At 46.8% G+C, this 19,729-nt stretch overlaps 1 protein-coding gene across 2 annotated transcripts in view; it reads right to left on the bottom strand.

Moving 5' to 3' along the window:
- Nucleotides 1–5,269: 5,269 nt before the first annotated feature.
- Nucleotides 5,270–19,729, bottom strand: part of Slc30a10 (solute carrier family 30 member 10) — a 33,051-nt gene continuing 18,591 nt past the window's right edge. Inside the window, exons 1-4 of one of the 2 annotated variants that reach the window (XM_032914761.1) lie at nucleotides 15,688–16,612; nucleotides 14,908–14,985; nucleotides 7,615–7,854; nucleotides 5,270–6,476 (exon numbers count right to left, since the gene is read on the bottom strand). In XM_032914761.1, the coding sequence (XP_032770652.1) occupies nucleotides 5,992–6,476; nucleotides 7,615–7,854; nucleotides 14,908–14,985; nucleotides 15,688–16,303 (1,419 nt within the window). In that variant the 5' untranslated portion in view covers nucleotides 16,304–16,612 and the 3' untranslated portion in view covers nucleotides 5,270–5,991. Of the gene's footprint in view, nucleotides 6,477–7,614; nucleotides 7,855–14,907; nucleotides 14,986–15,687; nucleotides 16,613–19,729 lie in introns of those variants that run through there. The other variant, XM_032914762.1, reaches the window with a different exon arrangement.

Genomic DNA, 19,729 nt, shown 5'->3' with positions numbered 1-19,729 from the left:
TATCACGACCCTCGCCAGCCTGCACTGGGGCCCCACTCTGAATGTGCCCTGCCTCCCCAGCTCAAGCTCCCTCTCTAGAAAGACAGGGCAAAGGAGTCTGAGTCCCACACAAATTTACTTTTCATAGAGCCAATGCAAGGTGTAGTCTTTTGGCTCTAAGTCGGTGATTCTGCCCCTGCCCCTGCCCCTGCCCCTGCCCCTGTCCCCTGCCCTGCCCCCCCTGCCCCTGCCCCTGCCCCTGCCCCTGCCCCTGCCCCTGCCAGATGTGGTGCAAACAAAGAAGGAAAGGATCTCTTTTTCCCTCACACCAGGCAAGATATGGCTGTGCTCTGCTTCCACACACAGGGCAGGGCAGATCTGATTAGACTCTCTCTCGAGCAGGAGTGTTAGGGCTGAAGTCTGTAGTCCACAGCAGAGCCAAGGTAACAGCTGACACAGAACAGAAAGAGATGGGCAAAAGGGAAACAGAGAGAGCAAACGACGTGGGGAATGGAACTGGGAGGTTATTTTTATCGGATGTGTGTTCGCCTGCATGTATCCACAGCACCGTGCATGTGCAGTGCTGTGGACGCCAGAAGAATGGGTCAGAATGGGTCAGGTCTCTGGAACTGGAGTTACCGGAAGTCCTGAGCCTCCTCATGGGCGCTGGCAACCAGACCCTGGAATGTCTGCGAGAGCGGCAGATGATCTTAGTTGCTGAGCTGTCTCTCCAGCCCTTGTTAACGTAACTGAAAAAGTGAAGGTTCTTTTTGGCATTTAGGCGGCAGGCCACAGTCTCCCACCCACTCCCCATCCCCCTTTACCGCTCCACATTAAACTACACTCCTAACTAGTCAGCCTCCCACTTGATGGGTTCTTCGGGTGTCCCTGTGTGATGCTTATCAGCTGAAGGGAAAGAGGGGGCTCAGCACTGAGGAAGGAAAGCCAGCAAAATGTGTGTTTGATGAGAGGAAAGATACACAGTGGCTTCGGGGTGGCTTCGTTCTCTGGCAGTCCCCAGTCACCTTGAACAAAGCTCAAAGTATCAGGAATACACAGGATAGGTTCATGTCAGGCAAGAACACCGGCCCCATGTATTCAAGTACCTGTGTGTGTGTGTGTGTGTGTGTGTGTGTGTGTGTGTGTGTGTGTGTGTGTGTGTGTGTGTGTGTATCTGTGTCTATATGTGTAAGCCATCAGTCAATATCAGGTTCCTCCTCAATGATTTTCTGTTGAGACATAGTCTCCCACTTGGGAGAATGTCCCCTGCTCCCCATAGCCAATGTCACTGCATAGGCTGGGACCAAGTGAAAGGTGCTAGAAACAGTAAGAGGTGGAACCTTCATAGAGATCTCCCAGCTCTGGGGTGAGACACTGAAGAAAGAGTGAGAATAGGGCTCTCTCCCCTTCTTTTTCACTTCCCAACTATGCTTGGCTCCCTCCCAGGCTCCTGCCTCACTCACAAGCTCACAGACAACAGGGTTGATGGTTCCTGATCTAGAACCTCCAAAGCTCTGAGCAGAGATGGGACACAGTCGATAAGTGGGTTTTCTCAGGTACCAGTGTCTAACACATGAGGTCTGTGATGTTGCAGGTGAACATGTAGAAAGCTACAATGTCAACCAACCAGCTGGGCCAGGATTATGAAAAGGCAGACCAAGGTGTTATTAAGTAACAAAGTAGCCACAAATGACAGAGTCCAGGAATCCACCTGCTTTGAGTTATCTGTTTAATTTCCACAAACATCTGATTGGCATTTCTAGTTTTCAGAACATTTCATTTACAGCACCATTGAATGCTTCTCACCTGCAACAGGTGTGTGTGTGCACATCCATTGTGGGGGCTTCCCGTGCAGTTAACAAGGAGTTATGGAAACTCTAAAGCTTTAACAACCCCTCCACGCCCCACCCAATGACATGTGACACTTTGGCAATCTTGCCCTTGAGAATAGAAGGAGGATTTTCAGCAACAAAACTCCACAATACTGTAACATAACCTCAAGCCTCCAGGAAGGGAAGGCTCTCCCTTGTCAATTCTTCCTGGACAGTGCTCTCTCCAGAGTCTGTTCAGAGTCTCTGGTCCGAAGGCCCCAGTCCCATCTAGCTAAGAAAAGTCCATGTAAATAAGAAAAGTCTTGGGTCAGGGCGGGGTAGTTAGAAAGAGAGGAAATGCCAGAAAATAACATATGTTTTCCAAGTTCTAGAACATTTTATATACTGAACATTTGGACTTGACACAGGCTCTGCTTAACCAACTGTTCTCCTGGTTTAACCACCTTGTTTCCACTCATGGCCACTTGAGTAGAAATGAACGCAGAAGCACAAACGCTGACAGGACATAAGGCAATGACAGAGCTATAGAGAAGGCACGCTGTCGGCGAGTACTAACCAGATTCAAAACCCAAGTCTAAAATGTAACCAAGCCCAAGTCTCACGTAGAAAAGCTAGTCTCAAACTCACTATGTGGTCAACGGCTGCCTCAAGTTATTAAGAGCCTCACTCCAAGGTAATTCCAGTAGCCAAATGCATGTCTGTGTAGCAAGGGTGGCTCCAGGCCTCAGCACAACAAATGCGAGACCTTTTTAAATACTGCTTGTGAGCAGTAAATCCTGATCTAAGTGAGATGGTGGGTGCCTGTAAACCCTGAACTCAGGAGGCTGGGGCTGCAGGATGGAGATATCCAAGACAGTGTGGGAGAGGGAGGGTACTCCCCAGGGAATACATGGCAATGTCTAGAGGAACTTTTGGTTGTCGTAGGTTGGGGAGATGATTTGAGATTTGTGACTAGAAGTCAACAATGCTACCAAATAATACATAATATGTCCTGGACACACCCAGCTCAGAATGCCAATATGTCAAGACAGAGACTCCCTGACAAACAGCCACTACATTGAATGTTGAAGTTCCTAATTTACTCGGGGTATGTGTGTGTGTGTGTGTGCAAAGGAAATCGGTATCCCTGTGTGTGTTCATAACAACCCTGAAAGGAAAGAAAGCAATCCTTTCCTATACCTGGTGCTGAAGTGCTAGAAGGAAGTGCTGTGTTCCATAGAAGAACAAACACTGGAAGACATGAAAAACCCTAGCAGGGCAGAGAACAGGGCAGCATGCAGGACACCTAATACTGGCTTGATCCATAGAGGGTATGATGCATGCTATAAAAAGTCGTCTTTGGGGTTGAGGATCGGAGCTCATCAGCAGAACACATGCCTCACAGCCTTGAAAGCCCTGGGCTTGAGCACCGCCCCTTCCGGGGGAAATGAGGACAGCAAGCAGGAAGGAGGAAGGCTCTAGCATGCAGGAGGTGAAGTGAGGGTCAGTATTTACTCAGGCTCAAAGAAACAATGTTGTCTTGTCCACCAGGTGCACAGCTGATTCAGGGAGGGGAAAGCATCGAGCTCTTCCTTCAGAAAATTAAAAACAAAACAAAACAAGACAATCAATGATCTGGGAACCCCCAAACAAAAACATCAGAGAGCCAGAGCTGAAGCTGTTAAAAGCAACCATGTAGCAAAAGCATCGCACCCTTTCAACTTGGCTGCACATTAGCGAATGCACACTAGTGAATGCACATTAGTGAATGCACACTAGTGAATGCACATTAGTGAATGCACATTACTGAATGCACACTAGTGGATGCACATTAGTGAATGCACACTAGTGAATGCACATTAGTGAATGCACGCTGGCTGTCTTCAAAAAGCTGCGTTTCATACTGGCTCCTATCTATAATTTGCTATGCAAGTGTCAATCAAGATAATTTTTCTGAGGTTAAATTTAATTATGTTGGAACTAAGTGTATTTTCTTTCCAGAAAAAAAAAAGTACTTCAGAAATTAAAGAATGATATTTACATGCAAACAAATACATTCCTTTAGCTAGTAGGAGGAAACTGTAAAATTATCATTATTTTTCCTTTTATTATAAGGCACAGTGACATGAATTGAGATTTGGACATTAGAGACAAATTTCTACTTTGGCTTCAACTAAGGCATGGAACAGGGTTGGTGTGGCGGAACCTGAGTACGTGTTACCCCGCTGGGCATCCTGGAGAATCCTCTGGTTCTCTGTGAGTCTACGTCACAGGTTTGATGCCCAAAGTAGAAGCTGTGTTTTTCTTCCTCCCCTAGCTTATAAAGTGCACACATAATCCAACACAATAAACTTCTGGGAATGAGAAAGGCTTTAGATAGTTTTCTGTTCACTTGTGGATGGTTGTTTTAGATCTAATCAACTTCTAAGGAACAAAGATTTTCCTAAACCCCTGATCACAGCTGCCCATCAGCCTCCAAATTTAAGAGTAAGATTAAAGAAACAAAACGAAACATCTGAGTCTCACTAGTTTGCCTGGGCTAGTTTAAATTCCTGGACTCAAGTGACTCTTCTCTCTCAGCCTCCTGAGTAGCTGGGTTCATGGGCATGTGCCACCATGCCCAATAAAGGCATTGTCTTTAAAATGATGCATTGACAAATGTGGCTGCCTCTCCTGTGGCCATCCACCACTTCTGATGAATCCTGTGTAGTTTCTCAGTAGGATCAAAGCCTAGGATAAGACCACTTTCAGTGAGCCTTGAAACTTGTCTGACAAGATGCTGCTCCGTCAAACACCCCGAGGTCATACCTCTGAGGCTTTGATCTAAACATGGATGCCAAACAAGGTATAAAAACACGTGACAGACATTTCTGCACTTTCTTCTACCAATACAGTTCAGGTATGTGCCTGAATCAGATCATAATTTATTTGAACTTCATAACATGGGTCACAGACATGAAACTCTAAGAGCCTCCAAACACATTACAGTCAGCAACCAAGTTACTTTTCATTTCTCGCTTGGAGATCAACTTTTCCACCCAGTTACTAGTTGGCAACTACAATAAATACTTTAAAATATGCCTAATTAAAGCAAAGGCAAGCTAGCTTATTTGTTTAGCAAGAGTGAGTATTCTCCTGTCCCCAGAAGATTCATCTCCCCCTGGCCAATGATATAGATCAATGGGATCAAAAAAGAAGGCTGTGAGGAATTCTGGACAAGAAAATAATTATCAGGACTATATGTGGCAACAATCCTACCTGGAAACTTTCTTAGGTGATAAATAAGTAAACAAGAAAAGGAGAAGGAACACACCATAGCTGCTGTTTAGTTCCAGCAGGAAGTAAAGATCAGTCGCCTTACAAAAGAAAAAGACAGGGGTTGGGGATTTAGCTCAGCGGTAGAGCGTTTGCCTAGCGAGCGCAAGGCCCTGGGTTCGGTCCCCAGCTCTGAAAAAAAAAAGAAAAAAAAAAAAAAAAGAAAAAGACAGTCCAAAACCCAATTTTCCCTCCACCCCAGCAAAGTCTACCCCCTTTAATGTTTTAAGATCACTTCCTGCCTTAAGAGGCAATCTGTCTTTCCATCTTAATAACTATGCATCTTGAATTTATTTACTAGGTGTCTGTTTCTTGTGGTCCAAGAATGGATTTAAGAATATATGTTTCTGCAGGGCCACGAAAACCTGATGTTCATCTTTTATGATCTTTGAGGGGAAGAGAGGAAAACATAGTTAAGGTGCTTAACTGCTTTTCTACCCACGTAAGCTTTGAGCTCACCTGAGAGTCAACTAGAAGTTCTGATGGGTTTGAAAACAAAGGCTACATACAGAGTTCATCTCGGTAACAGAGCAGTTCCTTAGCACGCACGAGCCCTGTATGCAATTCCCCAGCACCACAAGACAGACAAGACCTACTTCATGTCCCCTGTCATAGTTGCTGAGCCCTTCAACACTCCTGATATATACACTAGGGCAGTCTGCTTTAGGAAATTCATATCCGTATTGAAACTGTCACAGAGAAACATGAGATGCCCAGGGTACTGGAAAGGGGTTATCCACCACATGAAAATCAGCAGGCTTGTTCCACTAACATCTCAAATGGCTGACCCCTACTGACAGGATACACATCCACAAAGCTCTTCCCACAGGCAGAGCCAGTGACACCAAAGTGTCTGTTTAGACTGTTTGATTTGTGTGGGAACCCACTAAAAATGAGTGCTGTTTTCACAATGCTGTCTGTCTTGAGTCTTGCTGTGAATCTGTCCTTGCTTCCTTGGACAGCCATCCAAAGCCACATCTATGACCACTTCTGGAGCTTCTATGCTTCGGTAAGACTCTAGATTGGGCCCACCATTGTGCTCTGCACAACCATTGACGAGAGCCAGAGGCAGTGTCCCCGGGGGACAGCAGAGCTTCTTAGCGCAACTCTGGGAGATGCAGGGGGCACTGCAGGTCGGCAAGAAGTCCTTCTGCTCCAGGGCTTCCTTCAAGTCCAGTGTTTCAAACTGGATGGTCACGTTGTGGATTCCTGCATGGTGGAAGATCTCTCGGACTTTTCTGCTGGCATCCTGGTATTCCGTGCCCTCCTGGTGCTTGATGTGCAAGGTGGCAATGACCTTCCCACTTATCAGTTCCCAGACGTGCACTTCATGCACACTGCTAATCCCAGGCACTGTAGACAGCCGGCTCACTACAACAGACAGGAGCAAACAACAGCCAATGGTGAGTGCTGCAGTAGAAACTTGCTCTGTGTGCCTAATCATGTCCCCCAAGGCTGTGTGTTTACCAAGGCCAACAGGAATAAGAGCTGTCCCTCAAGACTCCATGTTCCCATAACCAGCCTTCCCTCTGACTTCCTATCCCACACAATGTTAGCTTACAACAAGTAACTCAAGAGCCTGAGACAAAAAAATTGCATGTTCAAGACCAGTTCAAGAAACTTCTAAAGAAGCCCAGGCACATGGACAGTCAGTTCCAGACTGGCCTGCTCTACTTACAGTCCCATGCCAGTCAGGACAACATAGGGGGATCCAGTCTCAGATGTACAGACAGACAGACACATGCACACACACATACACACATGATAGATGTTAGATAGATAGATAGATAGATAGATAGATAGATAGATAGAAGATGATAGGTAAATAGATGGGTGATTTATAAATCAATAAAGAGATGGATGACAGACATATAGACACACTGGCTAGTTAACAACATGGATCAAAAGCACTTACCAGAAATGCTACTTCTAGGGATATATTCAAAGTCTCTAAGATGTTTAACCTCCGAGGCACATAACTGAAGTGAGACTCTAACTTCTCTACAAGCAAAGCAAACTAGAAGGTGTCTCTCCAGATCGGGCAGAAACCATTTAACACTGCCTCTCTACAGTGTAATTTGCCACCAAATAACTTTCCAGCTTATGAATGTCAATTAACTGGATGGCATTATCTAGGCCATGAGTGAATAACTTATCTTAATAGGGGGATTAAAGGGAGTTTGAAATTCAAGGTCTTGCAGAGCAGCCTTAATAAAGTTAAAAGACATCTTTGCCGTGAGGTCAATCAGGCCCAAATGTGGGTTTTGCCCAAGGTTTACATTCTCAAAACTATGCAAATGAGTTAGAGAATTGAACTACCAAGAACCTTTGGTTCTTGGAGCTGTGAATTATCATACCAGGCTGAAAGTCACACGAAGCATGCCTGCATCACGCGTGGTACTACCCTAGGGTGCTTCAGAGCATCCCAACTCAAATGGTGCTCTGTGATCACAACCCTCTGATCAATGTGCAAGCATTAGCCGTCCCCATCCGCATGCAGACCACTTACTCAGCTCCTCCATGTTGACTCCCTTGGGAACCATCTGCAGCAGGATGACAGCAGTCTCCTTGATGAGTGGAAAGGCTGACGATAAGATAATGATGACCATGACAACAGTCAAACTGGGGTCAATGTAGCATTGCCAGTTACACGGGTCTTCAGGTCTCAGGGGAAGAACATAGAATATGATGGCTGTGACAACCACAATCACGGACCCCAGGGCATCTCCCATCACATGCAAAAGAACACCTGCCAGGAAGGAAGACAGACGGGTAAACCTCAGAGCTTAGTGTTGGAGCCACACAAGGATCGGTGATCCGGACTTCCAAACTTATAAACGTTCTCTGTTGCTTCTGTTAGAACACTGACTAGGTCAGAAATGTTAAACATAAGCCCCATGTGTGATTCATACCTACTATAATCTCAGCATTTAAGAGGTCGAGATGGGAGGATAGCCTAAGCTACATAGTGAGACCATCTTACAACAGACAAAACAATAATAGCGACTACTCAGAAAACAAGATATCAGGTCAGAACAATGTGATGGCTCAAGCAAATGGGGATACTCATCACCAAACATGGCAGCCTGGGGTGGGTTCCCAGAACCCACATGATACAGTCAAGTAACTGACTCCTTCAAGAGTCAGTCCCCTAACTTCCACATGCATAACCATTATTCACACACACACACACACACACACACACACAAATGTAATGAAAATTATTTTTAAAGGTAAATGATATAATTGTATTTTAATTTCATTTTTTTAATTAAAAAGAAGGAAAGGAAAAAAATTAAACAAAATCTCAGGTCAGCAACCCAGGACCCAGAGAGCCCAGGAAGAGGAATGGTCTAGGAAGACCTGGGGTGGTTGTCACCTGCTATGTCACCATCTGGCACTGATACATCACTATCACCATCAAAGGGCATCATGGGAAACAGAACTGAGCAAATGATACGTTATTCTTTCAGACTAGCATCTGTACATTACATTATTTTAAACTTTTGCTCCATTTTGTATGTGTAGTCGAGGCTGGCCTCAAACTCCAAATCTGGCAGCTTCAGTATGCCAGTGCTGGGGGTACAGACAGTACACCACTGTGCCTGGCTTCAAAGTTTGTGTCGTTATTATACTCTGTGAGTCAGATGTGGGGTGAGGCTCCCCTGGAACTCCCTTCATCTTTTACTGCTGTTTTTAGGGTTGCAGAGTCAGGGAATGGAGCCCAGCAACAGTAACAACAGCAGCAGTAACAACAACAGCAGTAACAGCAGCAACAGTAACAGCAGCAGCAGCATCAGTAACAACAGCATCAGTAACAACAGCATCAGTAACAACAGCATCAGTAACAACAACAGCAGTAACAACAGCATCAGTAACAACAACAGCAGTAACAGCAGCAACAGTAACAGCAGCAACAGTAACAGTAGCAACAGTAACAGCAGCAACAGTAACAACAGCATCAGTAACAACAACAGCAGTAACAACAGCAACAGTAACAGCAGCAACAGTAACAACAACAGCAGTAACAACAGCAACAGTAACAGCAGCAACAGTAACAACAGCAGCAGTAACAACAACAGCAGTAACAGCAGCAACAGTAACAGCAGCAGCAGTAACAGCAGCAGCAGCAGCAGTAACAACAGCATCAGTAACAACAGCATCAGTAACAACAACAGCAGTAACAACAGCAACAGTAACAACAGCATCAGTAACAACAACAGCAGTAACAACAGCAACAGTAACAGCAGCAACAGTAACAGCAGCAGCAGCATCAGTAACAACAGCATCAGTAACAACAGCATCAGGAACAACAGCATCAGTAACAACAACAGCAGTAACAACAGCATCAGTAACAACAACAGCAGTAACAGCAGCAACAGTAACAGCAGCAACAGTAACAGCAACAGCAGCAGCAACAGTAACAACAGCATCAGTAACAACACAGCACAGCAAGTAACAGCAGCAACAGTAACAACAACAGCAGTAACAACAGCAACAGTAACAGCAGCAACAGTAACAACAGCATCAGTAACAACAACAGCAGTAACAACAGCAACAGTAACAGCAGCAACAGTAACAGCAGCAGCAGCATCAGTAACAACAGCATCAGTAACAACAGCATCAGTAACAACAACATCAGTAACAACAACAGCAGTAACAACAGCATCAGTAACAACAACAGCAGTAACAGCAGCAATAGTAACAGCAGCAACAGTAATAGTAGCAACAGTAACAGCAGCAACAGTAACAACAGCATCAGTAACAACAAAGCAGTAACAACAGCAACAGTAACAGCAGCAACAGTAACAACACAGCAGTAACAACAAAAGCAGTAACAGCAACAGCAGCATAACAGGAACACAGCATCAGTAACAGCAGCAGCAGTAACAACAGCATCAGTAACAACAACAGCAGTAACAACAGCAACACAGCAACAGTAACAACAACAGCAGTAACAACAGCAACAGTAACAGCAGCAACAGTAACAACAGCAGCACAGTAACAACAGCACAGTAACAACAACAGCAACAGTAACAACAGTAACAACAACAGCAGTAACAACAGCAACAGTAACAGCAGCAACAGTAACAACAGCAACAGCAACAGAAGAACAGAATCAACCTCAGCAGCAGCAACAGCACTGGTGAGAAATAGTCCCATGCTCATGTGGGTCCTGTCTTGATCTGATGTAGCAACTCTTAAAATCACACCAGTCAAGAGTCTCAAATCATCAGGTTCAAGTTCAGGGCACCACCACCTGTCAACAGCCTATGGTGATGGTTCAGAAGCAAAGGTCTAGGCTGCCTAGCCCAATGACTGCATATTGATCCCTAGCCCCCAGCCCCTAACCTCTAACCCCCATGGTAGAAAGAAGTAGACACCTGACTCCTGCAAACCGTCCTCTGATTTTACACATGCACGCATGCACATACAATAAACAAATATGTTTTTTAAGGAGTTCCTCTGACTGGCCATGGTGGTACCAACCTACAGTCCACTTACTCAGAAGGATGAGGCAGGTGGATGGAAAATTCAGGATTAGGCTGGGCTATGTGGAGATTTCTAAGCCAGTCTGGGATACAAAGAGACTTCTAGGCCTCCTTTGGGCATATACTGTCTCAGGAAAATGGAACAAAACAAAACAAAAAACCACAAACACAAACAAAAATTTAAAAACTATGGAACTGCCCAAACCATAAAGTCTGAGTATCCAAAAAGCCACCCAGGGAAGAGGTAGTGGGTGGCTTTCCAGCAGGATGGTGTTGCAGGCAGAAGGTGTGCCAGGCCAAACAGTGGTGCTGGGCACAGGGTATTTGACCAGAATGAGGGTACAATGGAACAGGCCTTTAATTCCAGCAATTTGGAGGCAGAGGCAGACAGATCTCTGTGACTTATAGGCCATCCAGGGTTACATAATAGGACCTAGTCTAGAATGAAATATAACAATGGGGTGTTGGGTTTCCGTCACATATGCTTAGAAATTCTGAGAGCAAAGCAATCAGCGATGCCACAGAAAGCACGGCTGAACTTTGAGCACTTGGATGGGGACTCTGGTCAGGAAGCGGAATTTCCAGAGCTCACGGTAGGATTAAATTACACTCAGGTACGTCCACCCCACCCCCGCCTCCATCAGCCCCTCCTTGTGTCCAAATAAGAAAACTTACTATGTCATTTGCACTCTTGATGTCCCTCTCTCAGGACTTTTTAGCCTCACTTGAGTCTAACAGAGGTCACCCCTGCACTTCCTAGAGGCAGGCAATGGAGGCTCAAAGACTCACAAGCTAGAAGGAAAGCCAGAGCAGTGGCTTGGGCCTATAGTCCCAGCACCTAGGAGTCTAAGGACCCCAGATAGCTATAGGCTAACCTGGGCTACATAGTGCGAGCCTCTTCGGAACAGCAACATGGTGTTAGAGGAGGATGGATGCCGGGTCTGGATAGAGGGCCATTGCATCCTGTGCTATAGAAGCCCTGCTTCCACCCCAGGTTTCCCAAGTGTGATCCCTCCAAAGCCCACATAATATTGGCCATCACACTTCTGTTTCCCACAGTGTACGTTAAAACACAGTACAGGCTTGACCACAGGCCAGAGGGCATCTTCTCAACTGAGATTCTCACTCCCCAAAAAATTCTAGCTTGTGTCAAATTGACATAAAACTAGGCAGCTCACCACACTAGTCAAAGCTGGGACTGGAGTTGAGATCCACAGAACCCATGCTGTAGCAAACCTGTAACCCCAGCCTGGGAAGGCACAGACATGGAATCCCAGAGCAAGCTGGTTAGCAAGGTGACTTGAATCAGTGACCCCTGGGTTTGACTGAGAGGCCCTGACTCAATGGCCAAGACGAAGATCAATCTGGAATGATTCTAAACATCCATCTCTGGTCTTCACAGACAGATGCACTACCACACATGTGCACCCACACAGAGGCACACATGTGCACATACATGTGCAACATGCACATAAATAAATTTAGATAGATAGATAGATAGATAGATAGATAGATAGATAGATAGATAGACAGACAGACAGACAGACAGACTTTTTCTCAGGAAACTGGGTCAGAGATACTTTCTCCACAGATAATGTGGAAAGAAACTCTGATGCTGTTTTTAGACTCAGTTGCTTACAGGCATTTAAGATACAACCATTCAGTGGGATGTGCCCACTGGAGAAATAAGTTACCCATTTGTGGAGGCCAGAGTTATGTGTGACTGTGGGAAGAACCATGTGTGTGAAAAAAAAAGCTGAGACCAGGCAGGGCAACTTTGAGTTACGTCATTACACTCTCTGGATTAGGTTCCCTCATCTGTAGAGAGAAGGACTGTTCATTTTCCCCAAGGTCTTTCTTGATCTTACTCTCTGGTCTTTCTCTTGAGTCATGGGTCTATCTCATTTCTCTTGAGTCTATCTCCTAAGTCTGGGATAGACCCATGCTTAGCCTGAGATGGAGAAAGGCTCAGGCTAGCCACAAGCATCTTCAAGAGAGACAGCAGGTGATAAATAATAGATGGAAGGTAATAAACGGTAAGTACATTGATTGGTTGGTAATTAATAGATACACAGATGATTGGTTGAGGGAGAGAGGAAGAGAAACAGAAGAGGAAGAAGAGGAGGAGGCGACATATGTGTGTGTGTGAGCCTCGAGGAGAAAGATGAATTAAGTTTTCATTATAGAGGGCCTCAAAAAAAGGCCAGCATGGTATTTTGAAAAGAAAATCCCTGTACTGAGTCACAGGTTTTGTTGGTTTTGTTTTCCCACCTCTAGTGGATCACAGTCAACACCAAGTACAAGTAAACACCTGCAATCCCAGCAGTGTGGGGGCTGGGAAAGGAGGAGGCCACAAGTTCAATCCCAGCAGTGTGGGGGCTGGGAAAGGAGGAGGCCACAAGTTCAAGCTCTGCCTTTGCTACATATTGAGTCCCAGGCCAGCCATGGCTGGATAAGAGGAGACTGTCTCAAAACAAATCATAGCCAGTTATAATAGGCTGCAGTGGGGCTGCAGGTATGGGTCAATGGTATAGCATGTGTTTCGTATGGACAAGGCCCTGGGTTCCATTGCCAGCTTCACACACACACACACACACACACACACACACACACACACACAAACACACCACACACACACACAAACACACCACACATGCCACACACATATACACACACACACCACACATACCACATACCACACACACCACACATACACATCACAAACCCATACACACACTACACATACCACATACCACACACACCACACACACACATCACAAACCCCACATACCACATACCACACATACCACACACCACAAATACCACACATCACAAATACCACACATACCACACACCACATACATACACACACACCCCACACATACCACACACACACATACCACACACACACATCAAAAACCACACACAACACACACAAACCACACAACACACACACACACATAATCTTCATAAAATGATGCATTGTATGTCAGTAATATTCATGAAAATAGACAGCCAAGAGTAGAAGTAATGAGACACTGCTAAGTGGAGATCAAACCAAGCTGGCACTAAGTTGTAGAGTTCATGAGAACATGACACAGATGTGCGGAAGAACACAATGCATGTGTGAATATGAGGATAACATGACACATATATGTGGAGATCAGGAGAACATGATGCTGAGGTATGGAGACCAGACCAATCTGGCACTGATATGTAGAGTTCATGAGAACCTGATACATAAGCGAATTTAAGGAGAATATGACACACATGTGGGGGTCAGGGAAGCATGGTACTAATTGATATGTAGGGATCAGGAAAACATGGTATTCATATGTAGAGCTCAAGAAAACATTCCAGTGATAAAGTGGTAGCCAGGAGAATATGACACTGGAGTGTGGACATTAGGAGAACATAACACATCTGTGGATACAAGAATAACATGCATGACATAATGTAGGAGTCAGGAGAACAAGGCGTTGATATGTGGGGAATCTGGAGAACATGATACATATGTGGAGGTTAGGAGAATATGGCACATACGTGGAGGTCAGGAGAACATGGCATTGATATGTGGAGGTCCAGAGAACATGGCACATATGTGGAGGTCCAGAGAACATGGTACATATGTGGAGGTCAGGAGAACATAGTACATATGTGGAGGTTAGGAGAATATGGCATATACATGGAGGTCAGGAGAACATGGCATTGATATGTGAAGGACAAGAGAACATGGCACATATGTGGAGGTCCAGAGAACATAGTACATATGTGGAGGTCAGGAGAACATGGCATTGATATGTGGAGGTCCAGAGAACATAGTACATATGTGGAGGTCAGGAGAACATGACATTGATATGTGGAGGTCAGGAGAACATGGCACATATGTGGAGGTCCGGAGAACATGGCATTATTATTTGGTACTCAGTAGACTGCAACACTCAGTGGAACTTAGGAGAACATGACAGGAACATCTAGGGATCGGTGAGACATATGTAGCAATCAGGAGGCTATGACACTGACAAGTGAAGCTCAGGAGAACATGACTCATGTGTAACTCAGAAGAATATGGCGCTGATCTGTTCAGCCCAGGGACAGGCAGCCATAGCGTGGCTTAATTAGAGCAAAGATAAATCATTAGCAACCAGCTTCTCCCTCAGAATCAATGCAATGATTAGGCAAGAGGGAAGGGTCAGAGTCTGTAGGTAACTGACCGGCTTGCCAGCACAGTTACCTTCCTGAAGGCGGACATACAGCACAGTCCTGTGAGTCAGGGAAAGGAGCCGAAGCTAGCCCAAAGACGAGCCTACCTCTGATATTCAGTGCTTCAGACTTCTTCTCCTTTTTCATTGTCTCTTCTGGTTCATTCTGGGTGTTCAGGGAATCACCTGCATTCAAAGAAGAAACCTTGTGTTGTGTATGAGTTCTACAAACAAAAAGAACCAATGAACTCAAAATGAGATTTGGTTATTTTCCATTCCTATTAGAATACAGGAGTCCCCGCCTCTCCTACACTCAGCCCAATTAGGTACCTTTTTAACCCAGAGGAAGCCCGAGGTCCACCCTTCGGCTTCACACACACACAGCTTTCAAATTTAAAACGGGACAAGAATAAGCCTACATCTATCCCCCAGATCTTCAATATCCAAGGGGCAGAGGATAGACCCACACCAATGTATTTGTCAGAGAAAACACATCCGGATAGCACCAGTCAAGGGGGCAGGATAGGAAATGTTCTGTTGCCCAATAGTTAAGAATTGATTTCCAAGATCAATACTGCCACAGGAGAGGGGACGATAAGGACTGCAGGGTCAAGGAGGAAAGGAGAGAGGAGAAAAGGCGGGGATGTGGGGGGGGGGGTTGGCGTGGGGAGGCAGGCAAGGAAAGAGAATGGGGAAGAGGAAGAGAAAGATGGAGAATTGGGTTAGAATGGGAACAGTACAGGCTGGAAGGGGCTTTTTAATACATCAGTGAGGAAAACAAGCCGAAAAAGAAGTAGCGGATGAGTAAAGAGGTCCAGATGCCAGGAGGGGGGAGATTGAGGGAAGAACAAAGTGGTCCCAGTCCGGAAGGATGCAACTGAAAGGCACCTGCTACATTCGAGAACACCGTCGCGCCCTCCTGCTGCTTTCTTCCGGCCGAGGCCCCCCGGAGAGTCACTGCTGAGTCTGAGCCGGGGGCTGTGGCTGTCGCAGCCTCCCGGGGACACCCCAAAGCGCCACCAGTGTCCCCCTGGCGCGGCGGCTGCGAAGGGCGGGTCCGGCGACCCCGCGTGCAGCGGGAGAAGTAGGCGCCGCAGTCCTGGAAGATGAGCAGCCCCACCACGTTGACTGCCAGCCCTAGGGCGCCCACGATGAGTACCAGCTCCGGGTCGTCGATGCGCTCGGGCCGCGCGAGCCGCAACACAGCCTCCACGAAGATGGTAAAGCAGAGCGCGGTGAGGAAGACTGCGTTGCTGAGCGCGCCCACCACCTCGGCCCGCACGTAGCCGTAGGTGGCGCTGGAGCCGCGGGAACCGCGCCGCGCGATGTAGCCGGAGCCCAGGCCCACGCACAGCGAGATCAGATCAGACAGCATGTTGAACGAGTCCGAGAGCAGCGCGATGGAGTTGCCCAGGTAACCCGACACCAGCTCGGCCACGAAGAAGGCCGCGGTGAGCACCAGCATGAACAGCAGCCGACAGGTCTTGCCCGAATAACGGCCCATCTTTACAGCCCGCTGCGCCCCGCAACAGGTTGGGGGGGTCTAGAGCCCACCTCCCGTCGCAGGCCCGCCCTTACCCTCCCGGGCCTTTTATGCCTCTAGCTCGCGCTCGCGGGACCAGAGTCTGCAGGAGTGGCCCCAGAGTCGCAAAGGGCACCTCCCGGGGCCCCTGCCCCTCCTCCCTCGCCGCCCAAGCCTGATTTGGCTGGTGGCCACCGGCCTGTGTCTCCTTCTAGGTCTGGGCTGGAGACCCGAGCTGCTGGGAGGAGGGGCGCATCGGGATGTCAATCTTCTTAAATCCCCACCTCCACCCCCTCAGAGAGAGAGAGAGAGAGAGAGAGAGAGAGAGACAGGCATAGGATGGACCCGCTCTTCCAACTCCACCCCACCCTCACCCTTGGGCTACTACAGATCTGTGCACGCCGCTGATAAGGTCCTGGGCTGTGCTGGGTGTTCACACCGCTGCCTACATGCCCAGATGCGAGTTGCAGGGCAGATTCCATATGAGCTGGTGAAGCCTAGTGCCCTTTAAGGTGCTTCCTGCTCTCCCTTTGGTTAAATGGTATCTCATTCCTCACTTTAACCCCCATCCCTGATCCCACTTTATCCTCTCTTCTTCACAAAGGCCACAAATCCTGTTACCCCCCTATAGCACAGTATCACCATCTCCCTTTTGGGGGTCTCTGAGTCGATCTATCTACAGGGGAGAAGAAGGCAGGCAGCCCAGGGCCCGTAGCTGCCACGCTGCTGTAAGCATTGGTGTAGAGCACTGGCACAACACCCCAAGACTGGGATTCTTTGTGTCCTTTGGCCATCCAAGAAGCCCGGTTTGGTCTCCTTTCATAGTCTGTCAGCAAGAATTTCTACTGTCCCCATAGGTGACCCTATACTCATAGTTCAATTGACCCAAATCATTTTTCCAAATAGGCCCTGTTCAAAGTGGCAGTCACTCCAATGGGAACATGTCCTGGACTTGAAACAGTTTACACTGCAGCCCCTTCAGAAAAGGCATTCGCTCTTGGTCACTCAGTGGTGTGATGGTTTGCATAAGCTTGTCCTAGGGTATGGCACCATTAGGAGGTGTGACCTCATTGGAGTAGGTGTGTCACTGTGGACTTGGGCTTTAATGTCCTTGTTCTAGCTGCCTGGAAGCCAGTCTTCTGTTAGCAGCCTGCCTGCCCCATGCCCACCTGGACGCTGCCATGCTCCCACCTTGATGATAATGAACTGAACCTCTGAACTTATATCCCAGCCCCAACGAAATGCTGTCTACGAATTGCTTTGGTCATGGTGTCTGTTCACAGCAGTAAAACCCTAACTAAGACAGAAGTTGGTACCATCGACTAGGGTAGTGATGTGATAGGCCTGGCCATGCTTTGATTTGAAAGAACGTGGATTTGGGGACCTTGGATTTGGAAAGCAGTGGAATGCTTTAAGTGGGGCTTAAGGGGCTATCCTACAAGGAATATGGAAGACTTTGTTGCTGAGGGTGACTTGAACTGTGGAAGCCTGGCTCTAGAGGTTTCAGAGGAAAAGAATTTTAATATGTGGTGACCTTGGGGCAAAACTCCACCCAGCTAAGTTTAGGACCAGGCACAGTAGTACAAACCTTTAACACCAGGAGGCAAAGCCAAGCAGATCTCTGAGTGTAAGACCAGCCTAGAACAGAGCAAGTTCTAAATGAGGAAAAACTTAAGTCCAGGCTTGGAGGACTACAATCCCAGTGCTTAGAAGACAGGCCTGCAGATCTCTGAGTTCAAAGTCAGTCTACGGAGCAAGTTCCAGGACAGCCAAGCTTATGCAGTAAAGGAGTTAGAAAACAGAAAGCTGGTGATGATGTAAGAACAAGGGGGCCATGTTCCAGCTTCAGCAAACAGCAGAACTTGGCAACTTCACCATGTGGCTCTGGCTTTAGAGTCCAGAATAGAAGGGACTACTGGGACAATTGATGCCGGCTAGCTGGAGCTAAGAAATTAGTGATGATTAAGAAGAGACCAGCATCACTGAGGTGAAATCTGGGAAGTGTTTTCTGAGAGCACGAAGAGGCTGTGTTCCGAGATAGACAAGGTTGTACCTCGTGCCGCGACTGGACTTGGTGATGTGTAAGAGTCACCCAGGCGGTACTGGCTTTGAAGGTGTGAGGGGTCATGGAGAGCAGCTGAGGCTGGGCACTGGGAGAGGCCAGTCAGTAAAGGTGCAGCCTCAGTTGCAGTTGACAGCCCAGGACTGAAGGGGCAGTAAGACCCTAAGTAATGCAAGTGGGGTGTGGGTGGGGGAGCCCCATTTCTCACTGGTTTTAAGAAGGGCTTGAAAACAAAGCGTAGTAACCTCTATTTCTGTCTCCCCACAACTTTAACCACCCGTATGGAGACAATGCACAGGTTTGGAGCTTGGAAATGCAGTCAATGCCTTCCTCAGAACAAAGCCACAGTGGTGCAGGAATTTACTCTCAGATGTTCCAGAGGATTAGCTTGAAACTGGAATCCATTAACAAAACTTTCAACCTAACAAAAAAAACTAATAATTTGGATTGGATTTATTCTTGCCAGCCCCGGACATGCATTTAATGTATTGGGATTTTTCCCAGTCCCCGCCCTCTGGTCTACTTCTTATGCCCGGTGAAGCCCCCTCTTCCCTCTGAGTCTTCTCTGGAACTCATGTCCTTTTGTTTAGTTTTCTATCTATCACATCTTGTGTATTGTGTGTGTGTCAGGGAGGGGTGTGCTATGTGTATGCATGGCATGAATGCTACGGCTTACAAGAGGTCAGAGGACAGACACCTCTGGGGAGTTGATTCTCTCATTCCATTCACGGTGGTCTCTGGGATTGAACTCAGACCATCAGACCTGGTGCCAAACACTGTTATCTGTTGAACCACCTTTCCAAACTGCACCCCCTCCCCTTCCTGTTTTATTTTGTGGCCTATTGTGTCTAACCAGGGTAGTCTAGCTTCTAGCTCCATTCATTGTCTGAATCCTAAAGCATGCCTCCAAATTTTTTCATATTCTATGAAGGTCCCATCCACAGTATTAAAATATCCCTGATCGAAAGGTCCCGCCTTTTTACTAGATAAATCCCCAAATGCAAGGAACTTAATGATACTCCTCGTTCAGCTGGGCAGATAGCTCACGACTGTAATCCCACAGCCGTAGGCTGGCTTACAGGTAGAGACCACTTGTCTTAAATAATATTTCCAAGAGAAATATCCATACATTGAGGACCCGAGGAAATTCTTTTAAAAAATTAATAAATTATAAATAATCTAGAAGAATCATATAGAAGAATGGCGGAGACAAGGACTGTGGCAGCTGTGCGCTACCCAGGCTTGGTCAAGTCCCTCTCTCGTCTGGGACTGTAAAGGGAGATTCATGACGGTATAGTAAGGGTTAAACAAATTAATGTGCACAGTGCTTCAAACAGTGCTTAGTA

Source organism: Rattus rattus, chromosome 10 (genome assembly GCF_011064425.1).
Source record: "Rattus rattus isolate New Zealand chromosome 10, Rrattus_CSIRO_v1, whole genome shotgun sequence".
Classification (NCBI taxonomy): Eukaryota; Metazoa; Chordata; class Mammalia; order Rodentia; family Muridae; genus Rattus; species Rattus rattus.
Note: the sequence above shows the minus strand (reverse complement) of the source record. Positions and strands in the feature narration are given on the sequence as shown.